Source organism: Paramisgurnus dabryanus, chromosome 2 (assembly GCF_030506205.2).
Source record: "Paramisgurnus dabryanus chromosome 2, PD_genome_1.1, whole genome shotgun sequence".
Lineage (NCBI taxonomy): Eukaryota > Metazoa > Chordata > Actinopteri > Cypriniformes > Cobitidae > Paramisgurnus > Paramisgurnus dabryanus.
The window spans coordinates 49,671,157-49,687,386 of NC_133338.1; the positions used below are offsets into that span (position 1 = coordinate 49,671,157).

General features: G+C 42.8%; 1 protein-coding gene across 1 annotated transcript; it reads right to left on the reverse strand.

The window, feature by feature from the left end:
• Positions 1-5,067: 5,067 nt before the first annotated feature.
• Positions 5,068-11,794, reverse strand: LOC141281541 (uncharacterized). Its single transcript, XM_073813419.1, has 2 exons — positions 11,679-11,794; positions 5,068-11,354 (listed from the first exon to the last, which is right to left on the reverse strand). Exon 2 carries the CDS (start codon positions 11,071-11,073, stop codon positions 5,068-5,070), a length of 6,006 nt encoding a protein of 2,001 aa, XP_073669520.1. The 5' UTR covers positions 11,074-11,354; positions 11,679-11,794.
• Between the last annotated feature and the right edge of the window lie 4,436 nt (positions 11,795-16,230).

A 16,230-nucleotide genomic window follows, 5' to 3' on the forward strand; every position in this document is an offset into this window, starting at 1 on the left:
TTATCAAACATATCACAAACATATTTGAAATGCAATGTAACATTTCAAACCGTTTGTTGGTTTGTTTTGTTCTAAAATATATCAGAACAAGTTAATTAACTTATACTTGGCCACTTATTACTCAGGTACCTATCTTATCGTGCTACACTTTTGCAAGAGGGTACAACAATTCTGCCAGAACAACAATTTACCCATAATACACTGCAGCATCATCAGCCAATGAGATGCAAGTCTGTATTGGTTTTATTAATCTGTTACATTTACGCAACAATTTTATATTGGCTGAACAAATAGTTTTGAAGTAAAGCTGACAAGACACAGTCTTTTGTTGAAATTACTAAGTTAAATTAATCATATGCCGTTACTTGTGTTTGTTAAGTAAAGTGAACAAGAAATTATTTAGTAAAACTGACTCCAACCAAGTTCATTTTTTTGAGTGTAGTTGATATTATATAAACACATGGTTTGCAAAGTTTTGATTTTAGATTTAAAGAAGCTGCCCAATAGAATACTCTTATGAATAATTAGAGACTTTAAATGAGTCTAGTCTTCATATGAAAGTATTGGATATGGGCATGAAGGAAAATGCAAAAGAAAAATAACAACAGAGTTGGGTATCAGTGCCAGAAAAAAAATCCATTGCAGATGAAAAGCTACAGACTAATGGGAATTAGTTTAAATTGCCGGAAAATAAAATCATCAGAAAACACAGAATATCTCGATTTCCACTGGAGAAAGCATGGTGATCGATTCGTTTCTGAGGATATTGCTGACTCCCCTTAGAAAGCTTGTAGATCAAGAGGAATAATAATCACAAGATGTGTTCTGTTAAAAGCATGGATGAGTAAAGACTTTGGAGGTCGTTCTCATAAGTATTATACTCGTGTCATATTGTCTCAGAGATGACTTTGATAATTAACCAACTTTGAATTAGTGCTTCCCCAGAGCAACAGCATTCATTTCAATATAATGGCTGCTTAACAAACCTCATTTGCACATTATCATCCACCGGCGCTGTTAGGTGTGTGACAAAGTGTTAGGAGGAGCTTTGGAAACACCTGCTGGCTGAGTGTGTAGCGCTGTGTTTCATTATCACACTGTCAATACTGAACAGTTAAAAACGTGGTGCGTGAATTACGGAGCAGCACGGTAATTTTAAATGATTAAAAACGTTAAGCTGCATGCAGGCCTATAGCACATTAGAGAAAACTTTAGTAAATTGTGGTGAGGAACTCCTATTGTGAATCTAATTGAGGATTTAGGTTTTTATATCTGGAGGGTAAATTAGGTAGCGTTCTAGCAGGAAAAAAAATTGCTGGGTAAAAATGTTAGCAGGCAATACAATTCATGTCATAGTACTTAAGTACCACTGGGACATTAAAAAATGGTCCCAGGGTGTGACTGGGCCACTATACCTTAATATGTACAGTTAGGTATAAATATTTATTCATTTGGTAATAATATGTACCCTTGAGGTACTTATATATGCACTCTTTGTACCAGTAAGTACTTCTGAGATACTAATATGAACTTTCGGTGCAAAATTGTACTTTTTGAAAGGGTACCCCCCAGTGACAGCTAGGGATCAATTTCTGACCATTGTTCTGTCAGTATACCCTTGAACCCTGGGCGTCTTGTGTCAAAAACATCACAGATTTCAGTAGCATTATAATATTTTGTCATGTGTGTGTTTTATATGAGAATTAGTTTAGATTTAGTTTACTTTTACTTTCTACACTGTATAAAAAAGGTGTAGCAAGAAGTTGAAAACTTATTATACAAGTCAGTTCAAGTTTTGACTTGGGATAAGTTGACATAACTTATAAAAACAAGCTGAAATTGATTAACTTAATTTGTTAAGTAAGTTAAAGTAACTTAAAATATATGTTGATTTCTAAAAAAAAAAAAATTTTTACAGTGATAGGCAGCTCTAGGTTGATATAATTTTTTTATTACAGGGCTCGTTGGAATGCTTGATTCTGATTGGCTAGTTGCAACATTGGCAAGTTTGTTATGTAAGGGATAATGTAGAGGCAGCCGGTAGTTATTGGGAAATAAGCCCCGACAGTGTGATCAGGACCCGACGCGAAGCGGAGGGTCTTGTATCACACTGAAGGGGCTTATTTCCCAATAACTACCGGCTGCCTCTACATTATCCCGCTTATAACACGACTACTTGCCACATAAGAAAAAAAACTGGACATGAATATGAATTTTAAACCTTTTATTGGCATATTTGTTTTAAATTAACATTTTTATCCTTCCGCGAAACTTTGCACAGATGCATAAAATGATCGTAATACCTTATTAAGATCCTCTGCTTCATACTTGTCTGTCTCCATTTTTTCTCTTTTAGTCAGTCTTTGAGAAGTTTTAATGCCCATTCTGTATTTTTGTGTGTGTTGGCTTCGTAGCTGTCATGCTCTATTTTGTCAAGTTCAGTCTCAGTAAGCTCTCTGTGTCTTGTCGTGGTTGTCCAGTGTTTGTCACAAGATGGCGCCAAACAGATAAAGATCTTATTGATCTTTATTGGCGCGGAGCGATTTTACTCGTGCAAGTAGTCCGGCTATGCGTTATTAATTTGGAGCGGTTATTATTTGAAAAGAACGAACCTGCAAATGTCTCAACTGACCAATCAGAATCAAGCATTCCAGAGAGCCATGTAATAATCCAAGATAACAACAACTAATAACACACGGCAAATCATTTTGACAGGTACAGTACACAAAAATGTAATATAAATATTTCTTTATTAACATATAACATTATATTTATAAACAGTGTTGGGGAAAGTTACTTTTAAAAGTAATGCATTACAATATTAAGTTACTCCCCCAAAAAAGTAACTAAATGCGTTACTTAGTTACTTTTCAATAGGTTACAATTGTAATGCGTTAACCCCAACACTTTTTATAAATTATTAAACCGAATAGTGTGTTCATAACATTTGAATGTCGAACAAACAGGTTTTCTTTGCGGAAGGCCCGCATTCGTTAAAAATGAGCTTATAAATATTTAAAATCAGATGTTCCTTAACTTACTTTGTAATAAGCAGGATAATATACAGGCAGTCAGTTATTACCGCTTCGCACTGGGTCCTGATCACACTGTCGGGGCTTAACCTCCTAAGACCTGGTCCACAAACGTGGACATCACATTTTTTGTTGTGTGCACCATAATACTTAATTGTGCACTGGAACCACAAACGTGGACAGTTACACTTCTTCATGATCAAAGAAAAATATTTGGTTATTATATTTATTGGTTCTTCCTAATCCCAAATAGCTGGAAGAAATGTAAAGTGCAAGGCAAACCAAAGCTCGGGTCTTAGGAGGTTAATTCTGCAATGACAACCGGCTGCCTATACATTATCCCTTACATAGCATGTACGCTCTTTAAAATAAAGGTGCTTCGTTTTTTTACCATATGGTTCAATGAGGAACCTTTAACATCTGAAGAACCCAAAGGTTCTTTGTGGTGAAAAAAGGTTCTTTAGATTATAAAAAGTAAGAAAGAAATGTTTCTTTAAAGAACCAAAAATGGTTCTTCTAATGCATCGCTGTGAAGAACCTTTTAAGCACCATTCTTTTTAAGAGCATCTGACTGAATGGTTCATTGTGGAACCAAAAAATGGTGTCACTGTGAATAACTTTTTGTAGCACTTTTACTTTAATAAAACATTTACATTTATTCATTTAGCAGATGCTGTTATCCAAAGCAATTTACAAGTGAGTAAGCATGTATAATATCACAACATATGATTTAGGGTTCATCCCAAATCCAAATTTTTATGCCTTGGTATATGATAGTAAATGTGCCAACCAGGTGCACTGAGAGGCCAAATACAGGTAGATAGAAAATCTGAGAAGCATGATTGCATTCCAAACTTATCTTGAAAGAAAATCTTATTGCCTATTTATCTAAATGCTCTTAATAACACTCAGGGAATAACCGAAAGCAATAACAATTCATTTCAAGACATTTAGAAGGACACTTCTATTTCTTCTATTGCTTTGTTCTTGTGAAACTGGTCAGTTATTTGAGATACTTATTTTACTGCTGTTCCTATAGAGTGTGTAGCGAAGGCTGACCTGAAGTGTAGGGGCTAGTTGCGTATGGATATAACAGTGTACCAGGGTGTCGGTCAGAACACAACAGACAGAGAGATTAATCAACTTGAGCCTTTTATTCGGCACACCAGAGAACATGTATCAGAGGGGAGAGCCAACATTCACTATGTAAGAGGAAGCACACAGCAGAACTCTGAATGAGAGCACAACTTAAAGAAGAGCAGAGCAGGCGTTGATGTGGGTCATGATAATGGTTGCAGTGGTCCTTTAACAGGGCAGTGCACAGGCTGAGGGATGCTCCTTTAATAGAGGCAAGTCAGAGCTGTATGCATGGGCTTTGTAGTAATGGAGATGAATGAGTGGCTGTATTTGAGAGTTTTCCCAGATTAATGCAGGTAGAGGTGTGAGATGTGGTTTCCCTGCAACACATAATCACAGGATTCCCAGAGTAACACTACTGCACTTAAACATTCATCACATTAAGAAATAGCTATAGCTTCTCCCCTCATATATTATAACAATAGCATATAAACAGACGTGTCTCAGATGACACATTTACATCATTATCAGTATTTATACATCATATGTAATATAACTGACATTATTAAGCATGAACACATTGATGAACATTAATATGAAGTGAGTTAAATACAGCTTAATATGAGTGTTTAGCTGATAGCACGTGAGCACTAGTAATGACGGACATTTAGAGTGAAAACATATACACATCGAACTGTACTCACTCTGATCACACGCACATGAACACACAGCATCACAATCTGGTGCTTGTCTCAACAGCAAACCGATTCATGTGTCCAGAATTCTTAACACAGCGAGACAAACATGCATTAATATGCAGCACCGTTTAGAACTAGCGCTCTTCCGCCGGTGCGCCGTATGAGCGCTAGTCACTATCAAAATAAAAGTCCTCTTCCGTCTGAGTCTTTTGCACAGCCGCCCCCAAATTGCTTGCAATTTGTTCCTGCAAGACTCACTCCTAATCTGAAGAGGGTTTGGCACCATGAATATCATCATTGTCATCAGGGATCACAGGAAGCGTGATAAGTCTGGCCACTGGACGAGTGTAGATCTTATCCTTGACTTGCACGTCTGCAGACCTCACATGACCATCTGCACTTCGATGCACTTTAACTACTCTGCCAACTGGCCAGAGAGCTCTGGGAAACTGGGGGTCCATCAGCAACACAACTGAATCCACTGTAAGATCCAAAGGGGTGTCATGCCACTTCCCTCTTTTCTGCAAGGATGGTAAGTAATCCCGAATGAATCTTGACCAGAAATGATCGGCCATAACTTGACAGTGTCTCCACCTCCGCTTACTTAGTTTCTCACTCTTCTGATACACCACGGGTGGCAGTGATCCATCAAGCCGCCCCATCAGAAGGACATTTGGGGTTACTGCATCCAAGTCAGCCACATCAGATGAGGTGTAACCTAACGGTTTGGCATTTAAGATGGCCTCAACCTCCAGTAGAGTCGTATGAAGCACCTCTTCAGAAATGGATTGAGCTCCTATAACGGTATTCAAAGCGGACTTTACAGACTTGATCTCTCTCTCCCACGTCCCCCCGAAGTGAGGAGCTGCAGGGGGGTTGAAGCGAAAGTCAATCTTCTGCGCAGCTAGAATTCGTTGGAGATCTGAGGACATGCTATTAAAGGACTCATAGAGCTCCCTCTCGCCAGCTCGAAAGTTTGTCCCCTGATCTGAATAAAGCTCTGCTGGATTTCCTCTGCGTGCAACAAACCGTCTGAGGCTCATTAAGAATGAATCCACATCCATACTGTGTAGGATATCCAGGTGCACTGCACGGGTGGTAAGGCACTTATAGATAATCCCCCATCTCTTTTCCGAACGCCGTCCCAACTTGACATGGAAAGGTCCGAAGCAGTCGACACCCGTAGAGAAGAACGGGGGCTTGTGTAGTCGTAGACGGGCTGCAGGTAGGTCGGACATCTTCGGGATACTCGGCTTGGACTTCCATCTTCGGCACTCCTCACATTGATGTTGCACTTTCCGAATGGCCTCTCTGCCACGAAGAACCCAAAAGGTACGGCGCAACTCTGCGAATACTCGCTCGGAGCCCGGATGACAGAGACGGGAATCGTAATCCTGTATAAGGAGCTTTGTAGCTGAATGAGAGGGGTCCAGCACAATGGGATGCTTGAAAGAAGGATCTAACTCCTCAGCACGTCTGAGTCTTCCACCTACCCGTATAATGTCCTCGTCAGGATCTAGCTCTGGTGAGAGGCTAAGTATGCGGCTACTCTTGAGCAGTGCCTTGCCTGCCTTTAGGTGATGCATCTCCTCTGGGAAACACTCAGACTGGACCTTCCTGAAGATCATCATCTCTGCGTTCTTGTAGTCGGCTGCAGTCAAAGGCTCCTGATTTGCCGCCCCATGAGACTGCTGAGCCACGGACTTCACCATGTCCTTCCATGTTAGATAGGAGTGCACCGGTAAGGTCTCTGGTCGATCTGCACGGTTCATGACCCCGCAAGTTGTCACCTTCTTATACTCCGACAGATCCTGGTTGGTTTCACTGCACGGCCAGGATGGCCATTTATCGGGTTCCTTGAGAAGGAAAGTTGGCCCTTGGCTCCAACGATTAGGCATAGCCAGCTCTGCTAACGTCTTCCCTCGGGTGACATCGTCAGCTGGGTTCTGCGCTGAGTCTACGTAACGCCACTCACTCTGCTCTGTAAGCTCCTGAATCTCCGCTATACGAGTGCCAACGAAGACCTTGAAGCGGCATGACTCTGATTTTAACCAAGTAAGCACCGTTGTGGAGTCACTCCAGAGAATCGTCCGATCTGTCTTGATGCTCAGTTCCTTCTCGATTGTCTGTGCAAGCTGAGCAGCTGACAAGGCGCCACAGAGTTCGAGGCGGGGGATTGAGCATTGCCGTCTGGGGGCCACCCTTGATCTTGCTGCTAGGAACCCTAGGTAGACTCGTCCCTCTCCATCTTCAGTTCTCAGGTAAGACACAGCCCCATAAGCCTTTTCGGAGGCGTCACTGAAGACATGGATTTGTCTAGAGACCAAGCTCTGTTCTGTATGAGCTGGAGCATATGGACGTGGTAGGGTGATGCGTGACAGCAGAGGTAACTCCGACTCCCATTCCATCCACGCTTTCTGCAAATCTGGGGGAATAATTGGGTCATCCCAATCTCGCGGTCCATCCCACATGCTCTGGACAATCAGCTTAGCACGAGTTGTAAAGGGCGAGATGAACCCCAGCGGATCATATTGCCGGGCCAGCACCTTATAGACGTTTCTCATGGTTAACGATCCATAGTCCAGGGGCCGGCTCTTGTAGCCTAAGGTGTCTGTTTCCCAGTGCCAGCTGAGTCCAAGGGTTGGTTCCGCCATGCCAGACTCATTGTGTGACAGCCACCTCTCCATCCCGTCGGACCTTGCTTCTCCAGGTAGGTGCTTAAGGACATCGGGAACATTGCAGGCCCATTGGCGGATCTCGAATCCTCCTGCAGCCAAGACTTCCCTGATCTGATCCACCAGCTCTTTAGCCTCTTCTGCTGTGGACACACTCTGAAGACAGTTGTCCACGTAGAAACACTGCTCCACCGAATTCCTGACCCTTTCGTCTGGTCCACCATGTTCTCTTGCATGCTTCTGGAGAGCAAAGATGGCGCAACAAGGTGAACATGCAGTGCCGAAAGGCAGAACCTGCCACTCAAAGATGTCTGGGGGCTCGTTTCGCTTCATGTCCCTCCAGAGGAATCTAAGGAGTGAGCAGTCTTCTGGGAGGAGCCGAACTTGGTGGAACATACTGCGGATATCTCCACTGACTGCCACCGCATGCTCCCTGAGGCGCAGCAGGACTCCAATCAGGGATGGTCCTAGAGTGGGTCCCGGAAGAAGAGCATCATTCAGGCTTCGTCCCTGGAACTGGTACGAACAGTTGAAGACCAGACGACTTTTCTCATTATGGCTCACTAGGTGGTGGGGTATGTACCACGATTCCTCTGTGAGTGGGGATTCCTGTGGATCCACCTTTCTGACGGCTCCCGTCTCCACCAGCTTGTGGATTGCCTCACAGTACTCGCTAGCCCGTTGGGGGTTCTTTTCCAGCCGCCTTTCCAGACTTCTGAGACTTGATAGGACGGCCTCTTTAGGTGCTCTGAGGGAGGGATATTCCCGTTTCCTCAGCAGTGGGGTTGCGTACCTGAGAACACCTGCAACATTTACTCGCCTCGTCTTATTCTCAAGGATCTCCACAGCTTCCGTATCTTGCCTTGAACGTACAACCACTTTGCTGTTTTGGTAGGGCAGCACGTCCATCTTCCAAAGCCTTTCTACATTCTGTGCCAGCTCTGTCTGAGGGGAGATACTGGTGAAAAGACACTGCCTGGTACTCGTTGTACACTGCATGAGATGAGCAGGTCCTTGTAGGGTCCATCCCAGCCTTGTGTGAACAGCTGCTGGTCCTCCTGGTGGGCCAAGTATCACCGGCTCAATTGGTGTTAGGAGATGGGGGTGATCCGCACCTATAAGTATAAGTGGCTTCACATGCTCTAAGGGCTCGAGGGGAATATCCGCCAGATGCTTGTACCCTTTCTTCAGTCGAGCAATGGGGTAGGTGTGATCTGCCAGAGCCAAGCAAGGGGAGGTAAAGGCGTCTGCAATACGAAAGGTCTTCTTAGGACTGAAAGGGGTGGAGATACTGAATGAGACCGAGGATCCCTTCAGAGTTTGAACCTCATGTCTGATTGTGCGGAGAGCCAGGTCCTCAGGCTTTCTTTGTAGGCCTAGTTTGTGAGCAGCCTCGGCGAGGAGCATTGTTCGCTCTGAGCCGTCGTCCAGAACAGCATATGTGTCTAGTGTCTTGTCTCTGTTGCGCAGAAGTACCCTGACGACTTTCAGCAGAACACGTGAATGCACCGATGGTCTGTCCAGGTAGAGTATGTCTGTTCCAGAGCTTACCAGGCAGCTCTCTGTCTTCGGCGATTCTACCCTGGGACGCATGTTGGCATCGTGCAGTATCCTTAGGTGCCTCTCCTGACACAAGTCGCAGAGCCTCTTGAGGTCACACTGGGCTGCCTGATGGGCTCGCCCACATTTCCAGCATCTCTTGTTTACTCTTATCCACTCTCTGATTTCCTCTCTGCTAAGTTTCTGAATTTCAGGGCACTTATTCAGGAAGTGGTCGTTGTTCTCACAATAAGGGCAATACGGGTTCGCCTTGCCTTTCTTAGTTGGTTTAAATGAGCTGTGACTCTCTTGCTTCCCCGTCTGACCAGGTACACGACCCTCTGCACCATGAAGTACGGTAGCTGCCGGCCGGCTGCGCCGCTTCTCTGCTTGGTAGCCTGTGGGCCCTCTGGCGGTATGGACATCAGAGAGGTTGTCATATCCTTGACACCAGGACTCATGTCTTAGCCATTCTGCAAAATCTCGTAAAGTATGAGTATGCCCAGGACCATACAGCATCTGTCGTCTGAAGTTTGCTCTCATCTCCGCAGGAAGCTTAGTGAGAAGCCGAGCCACATGAGAGCCACATCTTAGCTCCACATCACCGTCTGGTCCCAACGTCTGTAGCATGCCCACCAGTGACTGCACATTCAGTGAGAACTTTTCGAAGGCAGTTACGTCTCCTCTCTTGATCTCAGGCGTGTCCATGATGGATGCAATCCTCTTTAAGGCTACATGATGTGGTTGGCCAAACTTCTCTGTCAGGGCTGCCATTGTGTCTGTGTAAGGCAGGGGTGAGTTAATAAAGGAGTCGGCGATGAGACAGGCATCCTCAAGTTTCACATGATCCACAAGTATCTGGTACTTATAGAGCTCAGGGGCATCAGCAGGTAGCAGGTTTGTAAGAGCCAGTTTGAGCCTGGAGAACTCCATCGGGTCCTTATGGACGAAGAGGGGGATCCTTGGCGCTGGTCCCTGGTATTGTACTCGACCCAGTGACATGGATCCAGGTGAGTATGGTAGGTCTGATGAGCAGTGAGGGTGGCTCGTGTCGGCCTGGGCAGGAAACTGAGCATAGGATCGAACTCCAGTGTTGGGTGTAGGTGAGTGATATTCTGACCTTTGAGTACGAGGCTGAGCATAACCTGGAGCCCTGCTTTCTTTGTACTGAGAAGAGTCTTGTGGGGCAGAGTGCTGGCGAGCATGAGCTGGGGTGCTAAGTACTGTTTGATTTCTCATGAGCTGTAGCTCTTTCATCATCCTGTCTATGATGGTGATGACTCTGTGCTCCTCTTGGTCCCTTCTGGGCATAGGAGGGTACTCAGCAGTGGGCCATGGCGGAGGCGGTGGATCTCTATAGTACTCATCTTCATCCATAGCTGAGTAGTCATCCGTCATTGCAGGAGGGGGGATGGGCCACCGATCTGTGTACGATTTCTGCTGTTCTAATCTCTGAGCTTTGGTAGAGGTGGTCCATTGTTGTGGCGTCTGCCTCCTGACCTCTGTTGAATTGTCATAATAGTCCTGCTGACTTCCGTCATACCACTGACTGTAGTCTCTTTCATCATCAGTGTGATGGGCTTCAATACGGGGCGTAGAGGTTTGTGGTTGTGACAATGATAGGCTCGTGCCTCTAAGGCTCTCATCCGAGCCAGGGACAAACTCATTTCTTGTGCCAGGGGTTGCAGTCCCTCTTACATGAGACCGTGGGATCCATTCAGCCCCTCCAGGTGTGAAGGGGGGCATACTGTGTGGTGCTGGGCTAGACCTCGTTGGTGGCTTTACTCCGGTGACATAATCTTGTAAGTATGTTGGTTGTCTTATATGCCGTTTAGGCCTGACTGGCGTGGCCCATGATGCTTCATCACTCGGCTGCATTGTCCCAGCACAGCTGTTATCCGGCTCGAAGGACCATAAAATGTAGCGAAGGCTGACCTGAAGTGTAGGGGCTAGTTGCGTATGGATATAACAGTGTACCAGGGTGTCGGTCAGAACACAACAGACAGAGAGATTAATCAACTTGAGCCTTTTATTCGGCACACCAGAGAACATGTATCAGAGGGGAGAGCCAACATTCACTATGTAAGAGGAAGCACACAGCAGAACTCTGAATGAGAGCACAACTTAAAGAAGAGCAGAGCAGGCGTTGATGTGGGTCATGATAATGGTTGCAGTGGTCCTTTAACAGGGCAGTGCACAGGCTGAGGGATGCTCCTTTAATAGAGGCAAGTCAGAGCTGTATGCATGGGCTTTGTAGTAATGGAGATGAATGAGTGGCTGTATTTGAGAGTTTTCCCAGATTAATGCAGGTAGAGGTGTGAGATGTGGTTTCCCTGCAACACATAATCACAGGATTCCCAGAGTAACACTACTGCACTTAAACATTCATCACATTAAGAAATAGCTATAGCTTCTCCCCTCATATATTATAACAATAGCATATAAACAGACGTGTCTCAGATGACACATTTACATCATTATCAGTATTTATACATCATATGTAATATAACTGACATTATTAAGCATGAACACATTGATGAACATTAATATGAAGTGAGTTAAATACAGCTTAATATGAGTGTTTAGCTGATAGCACGTGAGCACTAGTAATGACGGACATTTAGAGTGAAAACATATACACATCGAACTGTACTCACTCTGATCACACGCACATGAACACACAGCATCACAATCTGGTGCTTGTCTCAACAGCAAACCGATTCATGTGTCCAGAATTCTTAACACAGCGAGACAAACATGCATTAATATGCAGCACCATTTAGAACTAGCGCTCTTCCGCCGGTGCGCCGTATGAGCGCTAGTCACTATCAAAATAAAAGTCCTCTTCCGTCTGAGTCTTTTGCACAGAGTGGATTTGACAAATACCTTCATTATGTTCCTGCTGTTTTGGAAGGGAATGATAGTACAGTACAAATCAGCTTGTTTGTCCTTTCAGCAGAACTGGATACCTGGTTCGGAGGGAACACTTCAGGCGAGCCAAGCTGCTTGTTTTCATTAGCTGACAGACACAGAAACATCAGCTCTGATTCAAAACCCAGTGAGCTGTCTACATAAAGAGAATCTTACATTCATGTTTAAGCTTTTCCAAAAGATTGCATCCATCGTTTGCTTTTTAAGATGTGGCTAAGCGCTCAGTTCCATAATGTATTGTAAAAACCTTCATCCATATGGTGGACAAAATAAGCGAAATGAGAAATAGATTGCACGTATTGTTCAATCACTTGACTGAAATGTACCTCATGATGTTAAAAGACTTCCAATAGTAGTATAAACTAACTACTGGGTTAAAATTACGCCTTTAAAGACCACTGCTATTGATTGTGATGTCATTTAAAAGTGATGGGATGTCAGGTATGAGTTGTGCTTTATTTATTTGCTGCTGTGGACCTCTATACACTCAGACTGATCATAATGAATCACAGACCGCTGTGTGACTGGACTGATGGTGACCTTTACGCTTCAGCTTCATGGGGACAAATGTTACTTTTGCATATTAACATCAACAACTCATTGAAATTGACTTAATGTGATTATAGAGTCTCGGCAGTATTGCTGTTGACACACGCTTGCATAACAATATGGTTATTTTGAAACCATGCTATACACTCACCTAAAGGATTATTAGGAACACCATCCTAATACTGTGTTTGCCGCCCTTTCGCCTTCAGAACTGTCTTAATTCTAGGTGGCACTGATTCAAGAAAGCATTCTTTAGAAATGTTGGCCCATATTGATAGGATAGCATCTTGCAGTTGATGGAGATTTGTGGGATCCACATCCAGGGCATGAAGCTCCCGTTTCACCACATCCCAAAGATGCTCTCTTGGGTTGAGATCTGGTGACTGTGGGGGCCGTTTTAGTACAGTGAACTCATTGTCATGTTCAAGAAACCAATTTGAAATGATTCGAGCTTTGTGACATGGTGCAATATACTGCTGGAAGTAGCTATCAGAGGATGGGTACATGGTGGTCATAAAGGGATGGACATGGTCAGAAACAATGCTCAGGTAGGCTGTGGCATTTAAACGATGCCCAATTGGCACTAAGGGGTCTACAGTGTACCAAGAAAACATCTGTGGTAACATGGCATGATTAATCCATGTTTTCATTCTGTTTACGCCAAATTCTGACTCTACCATCCGAATGTTTCAACAGAAATCGAGACTCATCAGACCAGGCAACATTTTTCCAGTCTTCAACTGTCCAATTTTGGTGAGCTTGTGCAAATTGTAGGCTCTTTTTCCTATTTGTAGTGGAGATGAGTGGTACCCGGTGGGGTCTTCTGCTGTTGTAGCCCATCCGCCTCAAGGTTGTGCGTGTTGTGGCTTCACAAATGCTTTGCTGCATACCTCGGTTGTAACGAGTGGTTATTTCAGTCAAAGTTGCTCTTCTATCAGCTTGAATCAGTCGGCCCATTCTCCTCTGACCTCTAGCATTAACAAGGCATTTTCGCCCACAGGACTGCCGCATACTGAATGTTTTTCCCTTTTCAAAACATTCTTTGTAAACCCTAGAAATGGTTGTGCGTGAAGTAACTAAGCAGATTGTGAAATACGTCTGGCACCAACAACCATGCCACGCTCAAATTGCTTAAATCACCTTTCTTTCCCATTCTGACATTCAGTTTGGAGTTCAGGAGATTGTCTTGACCAGGACCACACCCCTAAATACATTGAAGCAACTGCCATGTGATTGGTTGATTAGATAATTGCATTAATGAGAAATTGAACAGGTGTTCCTAATAATCCTTTAAGTAAGTGTATAAAACTTGTACCAAGATTTTAAAGGAACTCACAGTAAAGTATAAAGGTCGGTTCAGAAGAGTATATCACTGTTTGTGTGTGGGCATGCATGTTTATACAATTAATTGCAGTTATTTAAATGCTCCCACATCCCACTTACAATCTATTTAGCCCACTTAACATTTGAAAGTTTGGTTCCAAAACGAGATAATTTTTGTGAAAACATGTTTATTATTATGTTATCATGTTTTCATTGTGTTTTATTGTGCTACTTAGCTTTATTTCTTTAGTTATGAAGGCTTAAAATGAAAACAAACCAACTGCAGATTGATTGATATAAATTGGAATGCATCAAAAAAACAAGATTTTTTTTTAAACTTAAAAACACAGAGTTATCTCATTTTGGAACCAAAACTCTTTATTTGCACGTGACCTCACACAAAAACAAAGTTGTAAAGCTTTATGGTTTCTGTGTCCAGATACCAACATATCTGTTTTTCAGTAAATCAGTACTGGGTACTGTAGAGCTATGCGTTTTGGTTTTGGTCTTTGTTCATGGGCGTCGGAAGCAAATGAAAAGTGGGTGGGTCCCCCCCCCCGAAAAATACATTTACTGCAATAGATGACATTTTCATGTTTCCTTTTAATTAGCCTGAACATTCGCGTTTATTAAATTAAAGACAGTAGCCTATTACGGTCGAAATTCTGGTAATAGCCCTTTAAATATTTTGCAAATAATGACAGATGTCATGTTTCATTTATTTTTCTCTGTGTCATTTTTTTCTCTACTCTGCTGACAGTAGGCTACAATGTTTTTTTTTATTTTGAGGAAATAAAAAGTAAGAAAAACGAATGAAGGTAAACTGATACAAATTTTGTATACCTTTTTTATTTGTTATACCAAATCTCTCTTTCTCTCTCTTAGAGAAATATAAATGTGAGATTCTGGAAATGAGATCACTTTATTTTATGGTATCCGTCGGGAAACAATGCTGTCATAAGAGTTTGAGCATGTGTACTTCTAGAACACAATCGATTAAACAGAGGTATGACTTTATTAATTATCTGCAAATGTACCTCGCAAATAATAACAATACGTGAAGACGTTCATATCGCAAATGAAAAGTAATTGGCTTCTGTAAAAAAACTTGAAAATTATCCAGCGATCGTGCCATAATCAAAATAAACTATTTTACAGCAGTAATAATATTTTAACAAGTAGCCTATACTTTCAACGTTTAAAAAGAACCACATTTAGTGCTGTGTTAATTATCATTAAAAGCAAAACGGGAGTCTCTGTGCCTCCGCGACAGACGCAATTCTTCTGGCATCTCTCCTCATCATCTCCTCCATTTTTCTTCTGTGTCTTGAACTTGGGGCTCGAGTCCGACCTAAGGTTTGAGCTGCCTTTAAGAACACCAAGCTAAGTTCGTTTACCGTTAATTATTAAGACTAAATGGGCAGGCAAACTCGTGAAACAATGAAAATAAAATAATCCGCTATAATATGGTTTTACACGTCTATAGAAAAAATATACTATAAATAAAGCAGTTATTAATTTCCCTAATGCATGGTTGTTTGACATTTACTTCTGTTTAAAACGTTAGGCCTATACATTTGGCAAATGAGGTTTTTCAGCACTATATTCGAACAGCAACTCAGCGTCCACTCACCCCCGCGAATTATGTTTAAAAGCTGAAACGGGTCCGCGGTGTAGAAAAAGCAAAGGTTAGGGATCCCTGCTCTAATGGAATGGATTTGGACTAACAGCGCTTTGATAAGTGAACAGACAAATGCGCTAAATTAGAGAAAAAGTGAGTGGGTCCATTATCATTGGTCTTAAAAAGTGGGTGGGTCCTGTCCCACCCACGTATAATGGTTCCGACGCCCATGTCTTTGTTTATTTAGTTGTGAGTTTTGTCTATCTATCTGTCGGTCTGTCCGACGATCGGTCTGTCTGTCTGTCGGTCAGTGTGTCTGCCTGCCTGCCTGTCTGTCTATCTTCAAGTTATATCTGAAGTATTGGTTGGTTGAAAGTGTGGACAAACGATAAATGAATATTTTGTAAGACTGAGGACATTTCAGTCAGAATGAATTTGCTTCATCACGAGAGATCAGTTTATTTTGGTTCAGCAAGCTAATGGGAATGAATAATTCAAGTCAGCTAACCTTTGTACCAACTCTAATTCATTTTATTCAGGCTGCAGGTTTTCGCAATTAAATTTGCATTCTAAGGATTTCTTTCTACCCTTTTGTATTCTTTGCTTAATAGATTTGCCTGAGCGCTGAATTTAAATTCCCCTAAGCATATGCTGGTACGTGCGTGCATGTGTGAAACCGAATACTAGTGTGCATACGCATAATGCATGAATTTACATATGTACTGTATGGTCCATGAATCATTAGTTAGTCATTGTTTAGGCACAGCTTTGATGCCCTATTTCCT

Bases quoted from the DNA above. Each gene is read 5' to 3' on its own strand.
- LOC141281541 (XM_073813419.1), bottom strand. From the start codon at position 11,073: ATGTTCTCTGGTGTGCCGAATAAAAGGCTCAAGTTGATTAATCTCTCT.